Source organism: Astatotilapia calliptera, chromosome 14 (genome assembly GCF_964374335.1).
Source record: "Astatotilapia calliptera chromosome 14, fAstCal68.1, whole genome shotgun sequence".
NCBI classification, from domain to species: domain Eukaryota; kingdom Metazoa; phylum Chordata; class Actinopteri; order Cichliformes; family Cichlidae; genus Astatotilapia; species Astatotilapia calliptera.
In genome coordinates this window covers 20,148,080-20,169,390 of record NC_137435.1, presented here as the reverse complement: position 1 = coordinate 20,169,390, position 21,311 = coordinate 20,148,080, and the positions used below count along the sequence as shown (strand labels likewise).

At 40.5% G+C, this 21,311-nt stretch overlaps 1 protein-coding gene across 1 annotated transcript; it reads left to right on the top strand.

Moving 5' to 3' along the window:
- Nucleotides 1-6,947: 6,947 nt before the first annotated feature.
- On the top strand, nucleotides 6,948-20,546 carry abhd15a (abhydrolase domain containing 15a). Its single transcript, XM_026193499.2, has 3 exons — nucleotides 6,948-7,919; nucleotides 16,181-16,533; nucleotides 18,444-20,546. Exons 1-3 carry the CDS (start codon nucleotides 7,371-7,373, stop codon nucleotides 19,102-19,104), a joined length of 1,563 nt encoding a protein of 520 aa, XP_026049284.1. The 5' UTR covers nucleotides 6,948-7,370; the 3' UTR covers nucleotides 19,105-20,546.
- The last annotated feature ends 765 nt before the right edge of the window (nucleotides 20,547-21,311 follow it).

Genomic DNA, 21,311 nt, shown 5'->3' with positions numbered 1-21,311 from the left:
AGCTGAAAAGGAAATTAGCCTTTGCTGCTCTAGTGATAGATAGATCTGTAAAACTGCCTTCCCTCATTATACAATTATATTCAATTCAGTTTTATTTTTATAGCCCCAATTCACAACAACAATCACCTCAAGGCAATATACTGTAAACTCCAGTCTGCCTGCCTGGCTGCCATGCAAGTGTTTTTCGGGGGATGCTGGCTGTCACTACGTGAAACTAAGGAGGTATAGCATGCTGCAACAAAAATCTCCTTGCAATTGTGAAAGTGAAAGTGCAAAAAGTGCTATCTTTTACTTTGTAGGTAAAGGTTCTCCATTTTGGGTTTTTTTTGGTTGTGAAGCATTGTTTCATGTTTAAAGACTGGTTAACCACTTGCTAACCAGCTGGTTTGTTAGCAAGTCTCTGCAAACAAGCTGCAAGCTACATGCAGCTGCAGCAGTCTGCTAGCAAGTAAAGCAATCATAAGGTGGTTTCTGGAGCAGCACCCTTTTTCTCCACTCACTGCAGTTTTTAAATGCTAAATGTGACACAACACACTTTTAGAGGGCTCTTCGGAGCTGGGGACTTCAGAGAAAGTTGTGATGTGGGTTTATGCAAAAATTAATTCATTAATTAAATTAACTCATTCACTGCCAGCCATTGGCAGTGAATGAGTTAAACCCATTGACTCATTCACTGCAATTGACGGCTATAGACGTCAATGGCAGTGAATGAGTTAATTGACTGCGCCCAATTCAAAAGAGGATCTGGAGGGAAAGAAAGCAGCTTGGTGGTGCTCCTACAACGATCAAAAATAACCACATATTTTTTTTTTTTTAAAGCATACAAAGTAGAAGCTGAGCAAACAACAGCAAATGGCCTAAATTTCTATACCTCTCTTCTTGCCCTATGACAGCTGGGATAGGCTCCAGTGCCTCCACAAACCTGATAAGGATAAGTGGAAGAGAATGGCTGGACTGATGGATGAAAACGAGGGCATGTTTCACAGACAATCATTCAAAGTCAGAGGAGGGAGATGGGAATCATCGCATCTGACTGAAAGGTGTTAACATTGTTTTGTTTTTTTACATACTTCTTAATAGTGCAGATAGTTTGCAAATGTTTGACTGTCACCAGTGGCTCCAGTAGTATTGACCTATTTTCAGCCCATAAAATTGCCAATATATCCTTGAAAAACATCAGTAAACACTTCAGACTGAGTGCTGTCAGACCACATGTTTGCAATTTAGAATCATGTGATGAAAAACATTTTCCCCTGTTAATCGTAACTTCCTTTAATGACCGAGAGGTATGAAATGATATTGTGCATGTGCAGGTCAGCTCTTGATCTATTTGTCCAAACTCCTCGCACGTCTGGGAAGTGAAGCTAAAGAGTGTTTATTAGTAAAAACCTGCCAAGCACCCCACATTAAGAGACGTTTGACATTTCACGAGATCATGTTGTTTCCAGCTGCGAGCTCCTGCTGATGCTTTTCCTTGTGATGATTTGATTTCCTCAAAATGGAAAGACTTTTTTTTTAACAGAAGATAACTCATAATACAGTTTGATGTGATGCTGAAACAGGATTTCATATTCTTAATGATTTTTTGACTGTTTCTGACCATGTCGCGTGGAATCTGGATTCAAAACTTCAAATCTTCTCAATAATATAAAATATCAATGAAAACGTGTAATAACATTCTTAGAAATGCTTGTTATTAACATTTTCAAAGTGAGCCTCCAACTAATGAAAAGACTCAAAGACATAAACAAATGCAGAAATCTATTTGGTGATATAAGTGATACGGCAGATATTTGTGTATTGACGTATCACCCACCATTAGGTATTCAGAGCCTTATTTAAAGTAATACTTCAGATTTGCTTTTTAAAAGTGTGCATGTAGGTTTATTGCTGGAAAACACTGGCATACTATCCTATTAATACATTATACAGTATGCGTAACAGTAGACCTGTCTCAATTTCTTAGACAAAACTAGAGCACAGGAATAGGAGTAAGGACTGTTGTGGTGACAGCCAAGACTTGCTAATCTCCATCTAATCTATTTTCCATTAGGCATCCCTATTGAGAAGAGGGTCAAGAAGCAAACTATGAAAGCATTCAGGGCAGATCTACATAATTCTGCATATTTTACAATCATATTAAGTTGTAGCATCTTCTTCTATGAGACTCTCCAGGTCCTTTTTTTCCTCTTTTTGTTTTATTTTACCCCCAATTCTTACTCCTCCCTCTTTGACTACTGGTGCATCAACACTTTGTTTTTCCAATCTATTCCTCATCTTTCCTTTAATTTGAGAGAATGGGTATGTTTAGAGAATTAGTCTCAGATTAGCTTTCCTCTTGATGGGCTTTAAAATTAGAACAGGGCTGTGGGAGTCGGCATATTGCAGTTCACGGGGTATTCGGTTCTGCTGCCAGTATTGTGGATCAAGCTGAATTTGAAACAACACCAAATGACTGATGACAAAAACCAAAAGGCAAATGGCAGCTGTAAGCAATGAAACAGAAGGCTGTTATGAAGAAATTCATACTAACCTGTATTGGCATGTATAAGCTCAGACTTACAGTTTATTCTTTTTTTTTTTTTGGCAAGGGTGTGCAGGTAAAGCTTAGTGAGTTGCTTTTGTCCATACACTTAAATCTTGTCATTGCAAAATGACAAGATTTATACATGTCATGTTTAAAATTTACGTTTTAATATCAACGGAAATTTAAGTGGGACAGGAAGGCCGTCTGAGAGGAAGTGGTCATGCACTGACATGTGCAAGAGGTTAGTAAAACTACACTGTGGCTGAAAGTCACAGGCAGTGACTTTAGAAAACATTCGCAGTTACCTCATTTTTTATCTCTCTTACTCTGTGGTAGATGTGGAGAATAATGTGTGTTCTCTACATTTTATATCAAATTTAATGATGTTATCAAAGCAAATGGAGACATTTGTTTCTGTGTGTCCAACATTCTCCGGAGACTGCAACCCTTCAAAATATTCACCAGAGGAAGAGGATATGTTTGTTAGATCATGGATATAATTCAGTCAGGGAAAGGCTTACGTCACAGTCCGGGTTCAGGACGAGGACATCTACTGCATCACCACATAAGTACATGTCAGTGTTTGAAGAAGTTAAAGCCAGCGTAAACATGAGCTCTGCATATGGTTGCCATTACAGCAGCTGGGTGAGAGGTGACTGTGAGGTTTCTGCTTTCCTAAACGTTGAGGTGTGTTGGAGAAGAAAACAGGAGAACATCAACAAAACTGTGGCTCAGCCAAACGTTTCCCTGCATTATGGATGTGCGTGTGGAACTATGACAGAGTCACTGTTTGTTTTGATGTCAAAGGTTGTTGGCTTTTCCATAGTGGCACATGACAGGTTGAGGCTGGAGAGGAGGGGGTGAGGACGGTGTGAGACCAGCAGAGCAGTCTCCTCTGTATGTGCAGATGTGACAGTTGTTTGAGCTCGCAAATTACAGCTAGCCAGGCACAAAGACTTCTATATAGAGAAGGATCCCTTAGAAAGAAAGTAGAAGCACAACACTGACTTTATTTTTTTCTCTCATACCGTGCACACAATCATCTGGGTGCTGCTGCACTGTGGTGAGCGCAGACAGAGACCTGTGTTTGTGGTGGAAGAGCAACAACAGCAAGTCAGTTAGTCTTGCTAGATTGGCAACACTGCGGTGAGCTAAAGCATGATGATCACCACTGTGACTGAGCGGGATGTAAAGCATAGAAGATAAGATCTTATACATTTCCACAATTTAAAGAAATAAATCCAGATCTCAAAACTGGAAATCTGGTGATGACATCTGTCAAATTTCTGAGAATGAAACTGTACATGAGTCACCCTTTCTAAGAGACGGAAACTGCAATGTGTATAAAAGATGAGAGACGCAAAACTCGAACTTACATTAACCTTTAATTGAAACTTGGCTTCTATTACTTTCAGGCTTCTAGATAAAAACCATGGATTCAGTGATTTAAACCTTTTTTCCCTTTCAGTATTTTTAAAGAAGCTTCCAACAAAAGTTTGCCTTCTTCAAAAAGTCACAAAGTCTGTTTTCTGTTTTGCATATTTTGCACATCAAACCAACAGTCAAACATGGTGGTGTAGTGTGATGGTCTGGGACAGCTTTGCTGCTTCGGGACCTGGAAGACTTGCTGTATTTGATGAAATCATGAATTCTGATCTCTACCAGAAAATCCTGAAACACAATGTCCAGCCATCAGTTTGAATGAAGGTTTTGGAGTGACCTATTCAAAGTTTGGACTTAAATCCAATTGAGATGCTTTTCCATGACCTTAAACAGACCGTTCATCTTGGAAAACCCCCAATGTGGTTGAATTAAAACAATTCTGCAAAGAAGAGTCGGCCAAAATTATTCCACAGGGATGTGAAAGACTCTTCAAGGGTGACACAACTGCTGTCAGGTAGGGTTGGATGGCTATTTTACCAATAATACATAAAATCATTTTAGAAATGATTAATCAGGTTTTCTTTGTCTAATATTACAAATTTGTTTGATCACCTGAAACAGAGTGACAAATTTGCAAAAAAGGAAAAGAAATGGGATCAGAAATGTGGAAATACTTTCACAGCACTGTATATGGACTTTGTTTGTCGGCCTTAGTTTCATATTCAAATTGGAACAATTCTCATATTAAAACTACCCTTAAAAAAAGTTAAAGACTAGAATTTGGTTTGATCGTGCTTTGTTTTTTTAGGTAAAAATCCATTCTTGATTCATTAAGCTGTTGCAGCAAGATATTCTAACTTTTGCATTTAGTTCTTTATGCTGATTGTGTCTCCTCTTACACAGTGTACGTAAATGTCAGCAGAATCTCAGCCAGGAGACTTCATCCAGGGTGCAAAATGCAGCCTCTGGGCTACATCTTCATATTGGCCCAGTTCTTTTCTTATTCAGTCAGCACTCCTGGGAAAACACTCATTCTTACAGACATTCTCCTAATGTTTGATGGGATCTACAATCTGTTGTCAGGTGTAAGTAGTTGCAAAGATGAGGATATTTTTCATGCAGTACAGCATTTGATGTTTGTTTTGAACATAAAAAAAGCACCACAATCTGTTTAGTCTAAACTTTGTAGTCATTTTTACTTGTAGAAGTCAGGTCGATTTCTAGTTCATTTTCCTCCTCATCTCTTCTCATCAATGCAAAATGTATTTTTGTGGTCCACGCCAGTTTGTCTCTTGGGACTGTTTGAGTCAGTGTATTGACTGAACAAAGACTGGATCTGGATTGCAACATCTTGACCTCAAGAGTTTTTCAAATTAATACCGCTTTGAAAAATGGCCTCTGTGCAAAAGTCAATCTAAAATCCAAAACACATGAAGTCCTGACCCTTTCTATCCATTACAAATTACATCAGTAAGATGGTTTATTTAACTGTGATCATTGTGAATGAGCCTCACATTTTACTTTAGTAAAGCAAGTTTATAAATACCAAATATTGGAGAACATCGCTTACAAATATTGGGTTCACATATATACAGAAAGTAATGCATAATGAGATTTGTTACTGGTTTAAAGAGAACACCTGATCTGACACTTGCAAACCCGTGCTTATTAGAGACTTCGATAGTCTGATGCACTGCACAGAGGTCAGAGTTTTCCTTGATTAGCTTTCAAAATGAACCGATTTCACCAACAAACAAAAATGATTGCTTGTCCAAGAATAGCCGTGGCTGTAATCGTTTGGCAGCAAGAAGGGTAATATATCATTTTCAGAACCAGTGGAGGAAAAAGAGTTTTCTGGGAAATGAAAACAGAACTTGAATGCAATATTTAAGGGGACTGAACACATATACACATTCTAGATTAAGTTAAAGAACTGAATTGAAGCTGGTCATCACCCAACTTTAGAGCATCACTGCACGCATGGATGCACACAAAGTGCAGAAAAGCAAATATTTGGTGCCTGTGAGGCGTGTTACCACAATGCTTCGGTCTCTTGTTTTTCTTTATTCTCTGCTCAATGTTTTGGTGTCGGCTATTTGTTCTTTCTGGCTAATCCAGTGGACTGATGCAGGCTTGAAACCTGCCACAAAGACACAATGCACTATCGCCTTGCCAGTTTCCGTTTGGGTGTGTTTCCTCTTGCCTGTACACATTACATCTCCACACTGTCACTGTGAGATCAGGATGAAGCACTTAGTTGTGCTTCTAGACTGAGTGTTAAAGATATATTTCACTGCAAAAACAGATGACAGCACTAAAGCTTTTCACAAAATTAATTAACAGTATTTTAGTAATAGCTTTAGATTCTACTGATAAAGATTCAAATGGGATATTCCATGGTAAATACAAATATGGGTTCTCCTCGTGTCTGATTTAAAAAAATCTTTTATGCATGGTGTTCAAATGTCCCGCCCTTCACACAGTGGAGAAGAGAAACATTTGTAAATCGTTAAAGTGTTAAATTTCTTTTCATTCATTTGAATTTTGTAGTATGCTGAGTTCGGGCACCAGAGAGATGAGTGGGTACAAACTGGATCTCCCCGCAGTTAAACTGCAGAAGAGTCTGTGTGTCTAATGACAATTGTTCTTTTTTCAGCCTTTCCCACAAGTGAAAATCACAAAAACTGTGCCACCAAGCAAAACTGAAGATGAACAGAAGCCTTAACAGGGTCTCCACCAAAAGTTCACAGATCACTCTTTATTCATTTTTACCTCTCTCACACTTTCCGAGTACAAGGTCACATCTGATAATGGTCGTGCGCGGTACACAGGTCTGCCTCCACCGTGTGTGAAGAGCAAAGTGCAGTTACGGGAGGGTGTGGTTCTTTCCATGAGGCTGATGGAGACGAAGTGTACGGGTTTGTTTGTTGTTGATTTTTTAAAAATCGTTGTTTACAGGAAGTATTTTCATGGGAGAGTAAATAACAGCACAGATAACCACACATACCTGTTCTCCCCTATAAGGGGTTGGTCTTAATGGGACCCATCGTGGGGGGCGTTTCCAGCAGCGCGTTGCTCACGGATATTTCTCGCGCTATAGACTGTTGGGTGGAAGCGCTGGTGTCGGGAAAGTGCAGTGTGGATAAGTGAACGGAACTGTCCCTGCGTGTTTTATAGCTAGATAATCACAACTGAAGGCATTAACTAGCCTCTGTTGTGGGAGCTGGAATGACAGAAACGCTGCGTAATCGGGACCGCGCGGTTGTAATGACCGGGGACTCGTGCGCTTTGGCACCGGAGGGAGCACTAAGCTTTAACTGAGGAGTTGAGCACCAACAGACAAAAGCAGCAAGGTGCAAGACGGCTAATCTTTCTGTTAACTAATTTGCAATATGCAAATGTAGAATATAAAGTGGAAAGTGTTCGCGTTGTCGCATTTTGCTCATCCCGAACCGTGCCAATGCTGGAATGGCTTTTGGCTCTGTGCTTTGTGATCCTGGTGGTCTCAATCTGGCCAGGCTCCAAATATTTCTGTACCGAGAGCCAGCGCGATGCTTTGCTTCAGAGATTTGGAATTTTACAGCAGGTGGCGAAAGGCAAGACGGAGAAGTGCGTCTCGGAGCGAGAGGGGAGCGACGATGCCCAGTCGGCCTGCGTGGGCGCTTTGACCGGTGAGAAGCAACGCACCGTGGCGCTAATATGTAAACCTTCCGCGCTGGCAAACTACCTGCTGAAGCACTGCTGGACTTTCAGTAACTACTCACCGTGTGTCGGCTGGACATGGCGGGCCAGCGCCTTTCTCCAGAGTGTTTACGAGGCGTGCTGGCCGTACGAAAGCCCGGTCCAGTTTGTGCGAGATAACCTGCAGCTAAGTGATGACGGAGTGGTGGCCTTGGACTGGGCTGTGCCATCCTACCAGAAACGTCGCAGGACTTCGAGTCACTCCACCAGTCCGGTTCTTCTCATCATTCCAAACTCTTTTGGGAAGATCACTAGAAATGTCCTGAAGGTAACTCGTGCGTTATCGGCATGTCAATAAAAACTTAACTGAGTGTAAAGAAGTATATTGTGGAACAAAGAGGAGGCTAGTAGTTTGTATACAGCGTATTGACAACAGGAAGCCATTTGTATCTGCTTTAGAGACAGAAGCAGATACAAATGGCTGAAGTCCCCAGCAGATGAATCTCAACTTGTGTTGTGAACTTTTACAGATGCCCTGTTCCTCTTATCAGTGTTACAGCATAAACCAACGTGATGTAAATACAGCAGTCGCTTGGGAGTTCGTTCTGTCTTATTTGGGGGAGGTTTTTGCATCAAAAATACAAGTGCAGCAGTTTGAGTATTTCAAGAGCTAAATAGCTGGGCAAATGATTAAAAATAAAATAAAACCAGAAACAAATAAGGTAATTTTTAATGCACACCCTTGCACAGTGAATTGCCATCTTAATTAAAAAGAGAAGACGCCAAATAGCCATTTGAGCTTAAGCCATGGCAAGTTGAGTTGAAAGGAAAGAGCAGAGCAGTGAAAAGAGCAGATGCAGTGGCTACGCCAGTCTTTCAACTGCTCTTTCAATACACTGAGGTAATTGAGTGAGGGATTACAAAGCATCGCTTGACTTGTGAAGGCCGGGGAAGTGCAAGTGCTGCTCCACATGAACGCTTGTTGGTTCATTCACCGTTCTGGCCACCTGGTATCATGCTTCATTTCATACTGTTAGCTTTGTGTGTAAAGCACTCACAGGCTTACTGTCAGCCCTGTGTCAGAAATGACAAGTCTGCAGGAATACTGGAAAATCAAATGTGCCTGACATTAAACTAGGGCAACTCTTTAAAAAAAAGAGGAAAGGATAGAGAGTGACAATAAGGAAGAAATAAGAAGAAGCAAAGAAAACGGAGAGTGCAGCCTACAGCTTTACCACAAGGAAAAGCCTCTGAATGATGTAGAGATGAAGAGTAAGTGATCGGTGCAGCATGCATTTTTTTTTTTTTTTTTTTTTACTGGCACCCATTATCAGAATACAGTATTTACAATGAACCCGGTCATTTACGCTTGGGAGGGCTGGAAACTGAGGCACCACAAGGGATGTGCACCAATTAAGATTGCTTCTGCTATTGGTGAGACTCACTATGCATAAAGCAGTCACAGTCTCTGTGTGTGGGAGGGAGAGGCAAAGATAAAAAGAGCTCAAACACAACCATGCATCTATATCTGTCACACAAGACTGAAACCAAGGAACATGTAGATTCTTTTATGGGCTTGTGGTTCCTGTCGCCTCCTCTTTAACGCATCCCATTCCAGGGATTTATGAATTTATGAATGAACCACCTCTTCATCAATTATTCATACTTTTACTCACAGTTTGTCTTAGACCTCTTTCGTCTCTCTCATTCTGGTACGGTTCATATGCATTAAACATTGTTTATCATATCTATTACTTTTTACTGCCTTTATATTCAGGTCAGAGTTTTAAATGTACTTGCATACCTCATACCCAGCTGCTGGTAGTTGCTGGTGGCTGTTTTGCCTTGGAAACAGTGGAAACTAACTCCCACCAGTCCTCATAAACCTTTCCAGTTAACAAGTTGCATCTTGCTTGCTTAAACTGTGAGACTGAAATTAAGAAATACTTTACTGTGGTTTATTTCTTGGCCTGGTGCAGCAATGGAGAAATGCACTACATGGGGGTTTAGATAATGTTTTGGTTACATGTAAACTACACTTTATCACTTACATTTTTTTAACCATTTCTTTATGTTACTGTTAAAAAAGCAGCTTTCAGCTTACGAACGTCTTGGATGGAATAGCTGCGTAGCACTTGCTCAGTAAAAGTGGGGAAATTTTTAATATCAACACTCATGATTCTGTCAGTGAGGGATGCAATAAAACCTCAACATTCCCGATTCTGGAAAAAGAGTATGTTTATCAAAAAGCTAACCAGCAGTATTAAACAAAATATGACAAGCTCTGCATAAATGTGCCAAAATCCTGAGCATACTGTTCATCAAATACTTTACTGTCTTTTTCACAAGAAAAAAAAAAACCTGATCATGGATCTGTTTTCCGTCTCCCCCATCAGTTTTTATAATTTATAGTGTCAGAGCAGTGAGAGAGTCCAAACCATCTCAGCCGTGACTCCCAAAGTTTGTCTCCAAACTGCTCAACCTGAGTTGTCCTTGCAAAAATCTGATTTCCATCTTTTAAAGGTGTAAGATGTGCATATGTCAAGATATGTATAAAGATGCGCACATAACCTCAATGGCTTCTTCAGTAAGTGCGCCTTGGTAATACCAGCTGGTGCCACATCGTTGCACTAGCTGCAGCCTGAACCGCTGATACAAGGGAAGATGAATCCATGCATGTTGTTTTTCTGCTGCCATAGCCCATCTGCTTCAAGTTTCAACAAGTTGTTTGTCCAGAGATGGTCTCCTGCATACCTCGGTTGTAACAAGTGGTATTTTGAGTTAGTGTTGCCTTCATATCAGGTTCAAGCCATTTCCCCTGACTTCTGGCATCACTAAGTCATTTTCACCCAGAGAACTGCTGCTCTCTGCATATTTTCTCTTTTTCAGTCCATTCTCTGTAGATCCTAGAGATGGCTGTGTGGGAAAATCCCAGTAGATCAGCAGTTTGTGAACTGCTGATCTACTTTCTCAGATCAGCGCCTCCGGCAGCACCAGCCCTGCCACATTCAAGACACTTAAGCCACCTTTCTTCCCTATTCTGCTGCTCAGTTTCAAGTTCAGCAGGTCGTTTTGATCATGTCTACGTGCTTAAATGCACTGAGCTGGTGCCAGGTGGCTGTAAAGCACTGGTGCCTAATGAAGTAACCAGTGCATGTGTAAGTGAACAATGCAGACTGCTTTATTTTATACTTAAATTTTATATACTGTACAGAACATAACAAATTGGAAAGGGTGGAAATTAAAACTTTCTGAGAACCATTCACAAAGTTCTCGATTTAATGCAACGTTACATCCACAAATCAGTTTCACGCTTTGCTTGCATTGGTTTTTGTAAAGCAACGCAGTTGCATCATAAACTCACCCATTTCTTCCAGCAACACAGGCTTTTGTTTCTCTACTGTTTGTGTGTTTTACTCCAAACAATTAATATGAAACAGCCTTTCCTTTGATTAGAGTTCATACAAATAGTTGGTCATAAAACTGCCAACCATTTAAATAAACCAGGACACCAGAAATCGTGATTAATACATAACAAATGCAACAACTTTTTTTAAATTGTAGATTTCTATTTTTGATTTAAACGTCTAAAACTAATAGCCTAAAGTGAATGGCGGTATAAACGGCAACATGGTAATATATTGCAGCAAAAATTTGTGTTGACGTTCTGTACATGTGACTGCTGAATAGTATTATAGCAAACTGTTAACCAGCGGACACATTGTTGTTGCCTCTGAAGGGCTTTTGATCAAGTAGCATTCCTAATTGAATGTGAGCACCGCTGACCTTTAGAAGCCTTCTGGTATTAATGTCTTTGTCGCTGTGTGAGGACAAGGGGTGTTGCGCAGTGTGTGCAGCCCTGGGTGGAGGAATTTGTCACGGAGCTGACAGTTTATCAGCACCAGCCAAAAAGTGCTGGAGTGGCTGTTGCAGTACAATTAAACTTAAATCTCTAACAAAACCAACTGCATAGTGTTAGTATAATATATCCCCACAAACTAGAACATGTACATTTGATCTGACATGTGCTTTGCAGCGACTTTAAAATCACAGAATCTTTCGTGATCAAGTACCAAATGGTAATGCTGAGGCTAAAAACGTCAAGTCCTTTTGAGGTTTAATGATAAAGCTTTTTTTATCATTATTGTGGGTAAACTGCACCGTCTGATGTTTGTTTACACTGTGCGACTGGAAAATACCTTAGTAGGCGGGCAGTTCTCCTAATTTAATCACAGCTGGAGCGCTCATTGTTTGTCACAGCTCTAATATGCTGCTGAAACCGTAAGATCGCTCTGCGTTTCTCTGCATCACCAGGAATTTAACTGAACCCAGAAGTGATTTATATTCATATGTGAATAGTCCTTTCTCCTGTGTGCTCCTCTCAAATCCTGATGATTTGAGGAAGAGGCTAATGAATGAGCAAATGAGTGATGTTCTGGTATAAGAACTCAGCGCAGCACTGACCTAGTAATGTGTCTGGCACAGTAAATCCTCTTTTCATATAGACAACGAAGAAGTGGCAAAACTGCTACTGCAGTCTTTCTCAGCTGGTAAATATTTAATGCTCTTCCCGCAGCCCGTTGGGATTCCTGCAGATTTAAAGTGAAAGGTCATTTAAAATCCAGCCATTTATTTGCACAAAATGTACAATAATCTCACCGTCGTCCCGAGTCACAAGCCTCTGTGTGTCTGTGCACTCTCCTTCTCTTGTGCTGAGATAAAGGATTAGAAGCACTGCAGATTTAGAGGGAAGACAAATCTTCTCCCTGTGCTTCCAGACAACATAATGGGTCATTTGGTCTAATGGTAATATTTAGAGACTAGACTGCAGCAGTTTCTCATTTTCAGTCCCTCTCTGCATGGAGAGCTTTTCACAGTAATTTAGAAAATCACTCGTCATTTGTGATCTGCTCTGAATCAAAACCTTCCCAGAGTTAAATCACAGTCATTTTTTTTTCCAGGGTAATAAATGAAGACGAAGAGGTTCACTATTTTTTGATGTTGTCTGTTTGTCATGTGAAAAGGAAAGTTAGAGAACTAAGAATAACCCGTGATTCAGTAAGTTGTAGACCAACCTGTAGCAGCAATAACTCAAATTATGTTTGTGTAAAAATTGGCGTGTAAAAATATAATCATGAGCAAATAATATTATTGCACAGGGGCAGCTATTTAATGCGGTATGCACAATTAAATTCCTTGCACATAAATTCAACAACCTGCATGTGTAGATCTCAGCAGCCAAAAAAAAACTCATCATGCACGTGAGAGTGTCTGTTTGGTGAGCATTGCAGCAGGTTAATGGGGAAATTATGTTTGCATGTCTGCCTGTTTGCAGTCCTTTTGCATGCTCAGACAGTCCATCTACCTGCAAAGAGCGTCTGTTGTCAGACGGGGACTATGTCATAAATATGTCATACAGTCCATCTGTGGGCTCCTGCTGGTGATGTTGTTGGTCTGTCAGCAAGCTGCAGAGAAGAGAGAAGTTCTAACATACAAATAGGGATGGGAATTGATCAAATTTAGCAATTCTTGTTCCATTTTTAAATCTCGTTTCGATTTGATTCCTTATCAATTCTCATTGGCTCAGCTTTGAGAGTCTATCAAAAACATGACATTTGTCTAGAATAAATTACGTTATGTGGTCAAATCTTAGTGTGTGTTGCAGGTATTTTCCCTCTATATTATGTCCAATGTTAATCAAAGAAAATAATGTAATCTTACACAGAACACTTTTCTTTATAGTACAATATGTTTTCTCCGTAAAATGACCTGAAAAACGCTGCCTCATAGTTAACAATACCCGGTTACAACAACCAAACACTAGTTAACAATATCAACTTATAGGGTAAAGTTCCACACACCAATTTCACTCAGCTTTAACATCACTCTGGGTTCTTAGCTAGTTTAGCGTTAGCATGCTGTCTGTGCAGGTGCTTGCAAATGCAGATGTTTGCGCTTTACATCGGCAACATTGTTACAAAATCTGCAACATTTTTTTTCAATAAAAATAAAAGTAATGTCCATATCCACGCTGTAGACTGTCACTATTTTCATCCTCCCTTCACAAACTAAAATCAGCTGATTGTTGCACAAGTGCAATTGGAACTGATAAGCGGATCCAACTGCCAAGAAGAGCAGCAATTGAAAGGAAGTGAGCTACTGAGTTTATTGAGTTTATTCCCATCTCTACATTCAAAAAGCTGAAATGAAATGCTGTGTTAAAAACAATTAAGTGTCCACTGCAGCCACTGTCTGTGTTTCTTATGGTGTTTTTCTTTTTTTAAAAGCCTTGATTAGGTTTTCTTCATGCTTCTTCCATTCCTAGTCAACTCCACTGTCACAGCCTTCCCTGTTCATAAAGCTTATAATGGTGGACAGCATCGCCGTCATATTGAGCAGAATGCATTTGGGATTTTGGAGGACTGCACAGAGGCACATTTGCTTTGGTTGAAAACCTCTTTGTGGGCCCTAGATGGGCAAATACCTGTGCAAACTGATGCAATCATGGTACCATAAATAAAGAAATAAAGTGTTATTGCTCTCACAAGCAACTGTGCTCTCAAAGCTGAATTCTGCTTTCTCTGATCAGTCTAAATTTTGACAGTTTGGAGGGCAGAGCCCAACGGAAGCATTAAAGTCCATCCATTGATGTCAGTATTTCCGTCATTACGCCGCAAAAAAATAACTATTGGCAGTTAATTCAGCAAAGTTTATTTGTTAAATTGTGAACAGATATGGTATTAAAGAGCAATTATGTTGCTGTCATAGTGTCATTTCGTTTGAGGGTATAATCTGAATGTCTCAGTCACAAAGGTTGTGGAATTACTCGTTTGAAATCACTATGAGAAGTCTGATTAGAGCGAGCACTGCCTGCAAGAGCGTGAATCTGCTGTAGCACTTGTCAAGTGGATACTCTTGTAATGGATTCTCTGTGTAGTTGGTTGCTGAGTTCTACCTGTGTATGTTATTGAATTTACATGTGAGGAATTTAATTCAGAATCAGAGAGACTTTATTAATCCAGAGGGAAATTGGGTTGTCATAGCAGCAAATATACAACAAACATCAAGCACTTATATAAAATGAGGGTAGAAACAGAGATAATGATAGATAAATATTAAGATGAATAGATAAATATAGAGATATAGGTATAAATATAAAAAGACAAGTGCGCATGCAAATATATCTTGTGGTGTATAAGAGTGACAGGATGCATTGAGGCGTGATTAATTCTGTTCCACACGTGTGGACCTGACCCAAGTCGATGAATTGAAGAGTGTGATAGCAGCAGAAAGGAATGACCTCCTTTAATGTTCTTTCAGATAGTTCAAGGAAGCTGTTGCTGAAACTGTTCTTCAGCTTGTCCCAAGTGTGGGAGTCATTGTCCATGATTGCCCGCAGTCTTGTCAGCATTCTGTCACTGATCACCTCCTCCATGGTGGCGAGCTTCATGCCAAGAACAGACTCTGCCGATGAGTTTGTTCAGTCTGTTTGCGTCCTTTGCTTCGATGCCTGCACGCCACAGCAAAGAAGATGGTGCTCACAACAACAGACTGATAAAACATGTAGAGCAGCCTGTTGCATACATTGAATGATCTGAGCCTTCGTAGAAGTCAGTGTTAGCTGAGCACTCCAGCTCGTGATCCAGTTGAACTCCCAGATCCTTATAGGATTGCATAAGCAGCATTGTGCCTGTGCTTGTGAGGTGAAATACTTTGCTCATAATTAGATTTTACCACAAATATAATTCCATGTTTAAGCTCCCGCCACAGCTTCATGAACCAGTTTGGGCCAAGTTTTAGCTGTTGCACAGATGTCCTCACATCTGAATCTAGAATACAACTTCAGATGAGAGGAGTTCATGGTTGACTCTGTGAGTTCAAGGTGCCCAGGTCCTGTGGCTTCAAAACAAGCCCATATCATCACACCTCCACCACTATGCTTGACAGTTGGTATGAGGTGTGTGTGCTGATAGGCTGTGGTTGCTTTTCTCCAAACATGGTGCTGTAGTTCTTGTTTTAAAACTGGAGAAGCCTTTTAGATGAGAGGTGAAAACTCTTTAAAATAACCTTGGAGAAGTCCAGTTACCTTCTTTTCAAAGTCTTAAGACTACCATGTCCTGGATGACGGAGAACCTACAGATGCATAACCCATTCTTCTGCTGTCTTTTTCTAATTGTACTGTCATTTACTTTATATTTAATATGCTAACTTAAGCCTGTATAGTCTGTAGCTGTTTTAAGTGTATCTGAGCATTGATGTGTGCTGTTGGGAGCTGATAGTTAAACCTATGCTGTAAGACAGTCGTGTGCACTTTAAGCAAAGTTAGACACTTAATTAATGGACACTTAATAAGCAAAGCTTTCTTAGTTTTACCATGTTCTGATTTCCTACAGTAATAGTTTTTTTTTCCATACAATAAAAGTAATGTTATTCATGTTTGTGTGTTACAGCTGTGAAGATGCTGTGTTCTAAAAAAGTTTTCTACTCGTGTGTGTGTGTGTGTGTGTGTGTGTGTGTGTGTGTGTGTGTGTGTGTATAAATAAATAAATAAATAATCAATCAATCAATCTGCTTTGTTTCTTTCAACAGTTGTGTGAAATGGCACTGTCCCATGGCTACCTTCCCGTGGTATTCAATCGCCGCAACCACAACAGCTGCCCACTTACAACCGTGAAACTGCAGCAGTTTGGTGATCCTGCAGATCTACGAGAGGCTGTGCGCTACATTCGCTACCGGCAGCCTGCGGGTAGACTGTATGCAGTGAGCGAGAGCTCAGGGTCGGGCCTTCTGCTGTCCTACCTGGGGGAGTGTGGATCTTCAAGCTACGTGACGGCGGCTGTCTGCCTGTCTCCTGTGTTCCGCTGCCAGAGCTGGTTTGAGAGTGGGCTGTGCTGGCCTCTGCAGGGGGCGTTGGTGCTGTACCAGAAAATATGTCTCAGCAGGTACAGAGAGGGGGGGGGGATAAGAACCAGTTATCCATAGTTTTTACATGATGTCAAAACTACTGGGACATGCCCACCTCATGGGCAAAAGTAGTCCTTTGCACTCCAGCCATTATTTGAATGTCTTCAAATTGAACTTAGCCGAAATATCAGATAGTTGCTGTGCTATCAGATGCATACATCAATGTTTATTTACAGCTGCCAGAAGGGCCAGCGACACACGCTGTTAGTGGCAGCTCATAGAAATGTTTCCTACCTGACACTGGAAAATAATCAGTCAGCTTTACTGTCATGACATGACATTAATGTGAAAAATTTATACTACCAGAACTTTTCTGGCCCTACACTGTAAATGTTCAAGTTGACAAATTGTAAGATTTACATGTAGCTTTGTTTAAGCTTGCTATGTATTACTTACCTTTGCTTTAATGATGAACAATTTCTAGTTCTTCACCTCCCAGACGGTGACATTATTTACCCATTCAGATCAAAATACATGTACCTGTCTATACTTTACGCCAGGATGACATCTTTCATCCTGGCACCGAACTGCAGGTCTAGGAGAGATATTGTCACTTTCAGGGACTTAAATAAAGCTGCCGGGTCAGAATATGGATCACAAGAGATCCAAGTAGTCACCAGACTCAAGACTGGTGAAAAAAGCAACACTTTTGGCCTGCAGTACTGTCCACTATGAGCCAGATGGAGTAATGTTGTGACCACGAGAGCAGTGAGTCTGTCACATGACTGAAAAAAACTGTGTATTGACAGACTGATAGTAAAACAGTGGCCTTAACTCCACAATATTACCACTTGGGTTTTATTTTTATAGCTTTGGCTACATTTTGTATTGTATGATGATTTATGCATATCCATATCGCAACAGCGAGTCAAAAAAAGGCAGATGATTAAATAAGTAAAATCCTCCATAATGTAAGAAGCTCGTCTAATTATTTGACTGCTAATTTGTCTTGTCCATTCTGACTTATTCTTGGGGTTTATTGCTGCATCCCCAGAACAACAGAAGACAAGACAAAGTGTGTATTTGTCCAAATACACGGTAACATTTCAGGAATTCAGTGCTGGAACAGTTTTATTCAGCTTAAATTGTCAAAGTGCAGCCATGTAAGGATAAGGGCATTGTGTCACAAGGTAATTCATTTGAGCTGCTTGCATGCTGTGGCTGAAATTAACATAGCATGAGCTTGTGCTATGTTTGGGTTTGTGACACAGGATGTACAAATTTGACCTATACTAATGAGTAAAATATGCATTGTACACTCAAAGTCATGAGGCCATGTGATCATGTGGCATACACAAAGCACAACACCAAAATAAAAGAATTCTATAAATACAACTGTATGAAAATTTAAGTTTTCTTTTAATGATATTTGGTAGCTTGCAAAGGGAAGAAAAAAAGGAGCTCAATAAGGCTCCGGTTCGAAGTACAACTTAAAATTATGTCCTTTAAGACGGAAAATCGCAATGTTTTTGTGGGCCGAAAGGGAGAAGGAGACTTGTGTGACAAACAGACAAATAAGTACTCACAAACCTTCAATTGGAGAGGCACATACAATTTAGGAAACAGTCATGTCACTGTAGCAACAAATAGCTCGCTCAGTGTTGAGTCATTGATTCTGAGAGACATCGTGACCATGGCAAAGTTTCTCAAATCAAGGCCAATGAGGAGTATGAGACCCATGCAGCTCTTCAGAATTGATTTACTGTTTTTTCATTTGTCTTTGTAACCATCCCTCTGTGTGTGTGTGTGTGTGTGTGTGTGTGTGTGTGTGTGTGTGTGTGTGTGTGTGTGTGTGTGTGTGTGTGTGTGTGTGTGTGTGTGTGTGTGTGTGTGTGTGTGTGTGTGTGTGTGTGTGTGTGTGTGTGTGTGTGTGTGTGTGTAATGATAGATACAGGACCGTGCTGGCTGAGACCCTGCAGACAGACACTCTGTTCTCCAGCCATTCTTTGCGTGGCCTGGAGGAAGCACTGTTTTGTCAGCCTGGATATCCTGACTCTACACCTGCAGCACCAACAGGAAACGGCTGTAGCAGCAATACATCAATTACCTGGGATGCTTACTGGGAACACAATGAACCCTTAAGAGATGTGGATGAAGTGGCCATTCCTGTTTTGAGCGTGTGTGCTAAGGATGACCCTATCCGTGGAGATGCCCAGTCCACAGTCCCCTTGGAACTTTTTGAAACAAATCCACATTTTTTTCTCCTCCTAACTGACCGTGGAGGTCACTGCGGTTTCTCCACCCAATCTGAAGGGAATGATGCTGGTGCTGTGGGTGCAGTGGGCTCCGTGGCTGCATCAAACAGAGGGATGGAGAGTCACGGGATCAACTGGAGCCACAGAGCTTCACTGGAATTCTTTAGGGCCACCACGGACTTCTTCAATGCAGAGGAGAGAGCGAAGCAGCTTGCTTCAAGGAGGAGGGGCCTGGGAGGAGCTGCAGGAGGAAGATTTTTTCGCCACCGCAGTGTCAGTACATGTAAAAGAGTGCCAGCTTGTTCTCATAATATCCATGCTATTTACAGCTGGCAGAGATCCTACACACGATGAGGAAGCTTTATGGAGATTAAAGGTACCCTGTGGAGTTTCTGTGTAATCACATTCAGCTATTCCATTTTAGTAAACCAAAAAGGGAGAAAGTTTTAACTTTTACATTCAGATACACTTTAGTCCTCAACAGAGCTGACTTTTCTGCTGGCTCCTTTGACTCGTCTTGCCTCCCATTGTTCATGCGTTGTTGTATTATACATGATGCTCGATGCACATGTAGATGAGTGGAATGGTGTAACGCCATATGTGTGTACATGTGCATTGTTGTGTATGTATGTGAACTCATAGCACTGCTAAAACTAAAAAAAAAAAAAAAAAAAACACCACAGGGCACGAGTGACGTCTGACTTTAATGCTTCTAATGTTTTTTTTCCGATTTGGGATGTGAGGGGCCAAATTGTTCTCTGGATGTGTGGCACTCACTTGAAAGTGTTATGACAACCAAACTTTGAAAAGTGCTGGGATTGTGAAGCACTGAGTCGGTGTGTGTGTGTGTGTGTGTGTGCGCGCGCGCGCGCACGCACATGCGCGTGCATTGTTTTCACACTGCTAAGTCGGGGCACAAACCATTAGGATAGAAAAATGACAGACCACAAGATTGCAAGCAGTTGTTATGTTCAAAAGTGACACTAAAAAAAAATCGACAAATTATGAGTGTCTCTATATTTTTCTACAGACAGATTTAGGTCCTCTGTAACGTCAGCTGTTGCAGGAATTTCTCAGTTATATTAACAAGCTCACTATATGTTTACAGGGTCCAAGTCATCTGCTGCACATTTTCCCCCATTTGCTACATTTGTAGCCACATTTGCTTTGACTTTTGAAACCTTACTGTGTATTGTATTTTGTTGGTTTTACTGCAAGTATATCTATTGAGGACTAAGACTTATGCCTAAGTGAATCAGAGTTTCAGACTAATTGGAGCTGAATGTTAAAGGAGTTTAATTAGTTAATCGACTGTTTTTTCTATGTGTTACAGAGAGTTAAGTGAGTATGTTCTCCTCTGTGTCAGAAAATATCCTGTGATGAACAGAATAGGTGAACACCTGTGAGACTTTTAACCAGTCAGCTTTTATAGGTCTGTGTCATGCGAATGGAAGCACTTTGTAAGTTTTCATTTCGTATCCTTTGACTTCCTGCTCCGAGGCTTTTTCCTGAGCTGCTTGGGATCCGCAGGTGGCTGTTGTTTTACTCTGAGTAGGAGAATTTTGGGTTCATACTTCTACAATAAACAATAAATAAATAAAACTCAGTATTTCTGTTTCCTATTAATTAAGGAAAAGCCAAGGTGCATTATAACAGTGAGTATACAGTAAATCAGGACATTAAGTACCACAGTGCACAAATGATTGTTGTCTTGTGTTTATTGAACAGGCTGTGCCCACGTTTGATGTGTTATATTATGTGACAAGATGAAATTAAAAGTATACTGAGTGAACCAAGACGCGCTGCTGGGTCTGAATTTAATAACCATGCATCCTTCTACTACCGTTAAACAGATTCCTCTTTAATAACGATATGTTGCATGATATTATGTCTTGTTCCATGTTGCAGATCTCATTAAAGCTAACCTGTGGTCTTGTCAACCCCTTATTTTATTTTATTTTTTTTTTTAAATCAGTGCTCACAGACATTATCTATTATGGTAAAGTACCCACGGCCTTTCTGTGTGTGCATGTGTGTTACAATCACTGTAGCATTTGTCCTTTCATTGAGCCTTATCCACTCAGACAGCTGGAACCCAGCAGTGTACACACTGAAAGACACAAAATGTGTGCTGGCAGACACATTGTCAACATACAGCCCTGCGGTCAGAAAAGCACACAAATAGAAATAGAAATACAGAGACCTTTAGGAAAACAAACAAGCTGTCAGATATATATTGTTCATATCGATGCACATTATCTGCAGGAAGATTTTCATACCATTTTCTTCCACATATCTAATTCAGGGTGTATAAAAGGCCCCAAAGTTCATAGAATAGTTTTATTGGTGTTTATAAGTTTATATAAGTTCATTTAAGGACGCGACTAAGCTGTTCAAGTATCAAGTGTTGGTTGATCACCTGCACCTAGAGGAGGCCAGATTAATAGCCGATGCTTACCTCAACTCTACCACACCCTTCACTGATACTATGGAGGCCTTCAATGATAAATTGACAATGACAACCTGACATCAGGCGTGGAGACGTCTCGGCATTTGAGAGA

What these genes read in the sequence shown, in the direction of transcription:
- abhd15a (XM_026193499.2), top strand. Translation starts at nt 7,371, where the DNA reads ATGCTGGAATGGCTTTTGGCTCTGTGCTTTGTGATCCTGGTGGTCTCA. An exon ending in TCACTAGAAATGTCCTGAAG is followed by an intron (nt 7,920 to 16,180) that starts GTAACTCGTGCG and finishes TTCTTTCAACAG; the next exon opens with TTGTGTGAAATGGCACTGTC. An exon ending in CAGAAAATATGTCTCAGCAG is followed by an intron (nt 16,534 to 18,443) that starts GTACAGAGAGGG and finishes GTGTAATGATAG; the next exon opens with ATACAGGACCGTGCTGGCTG.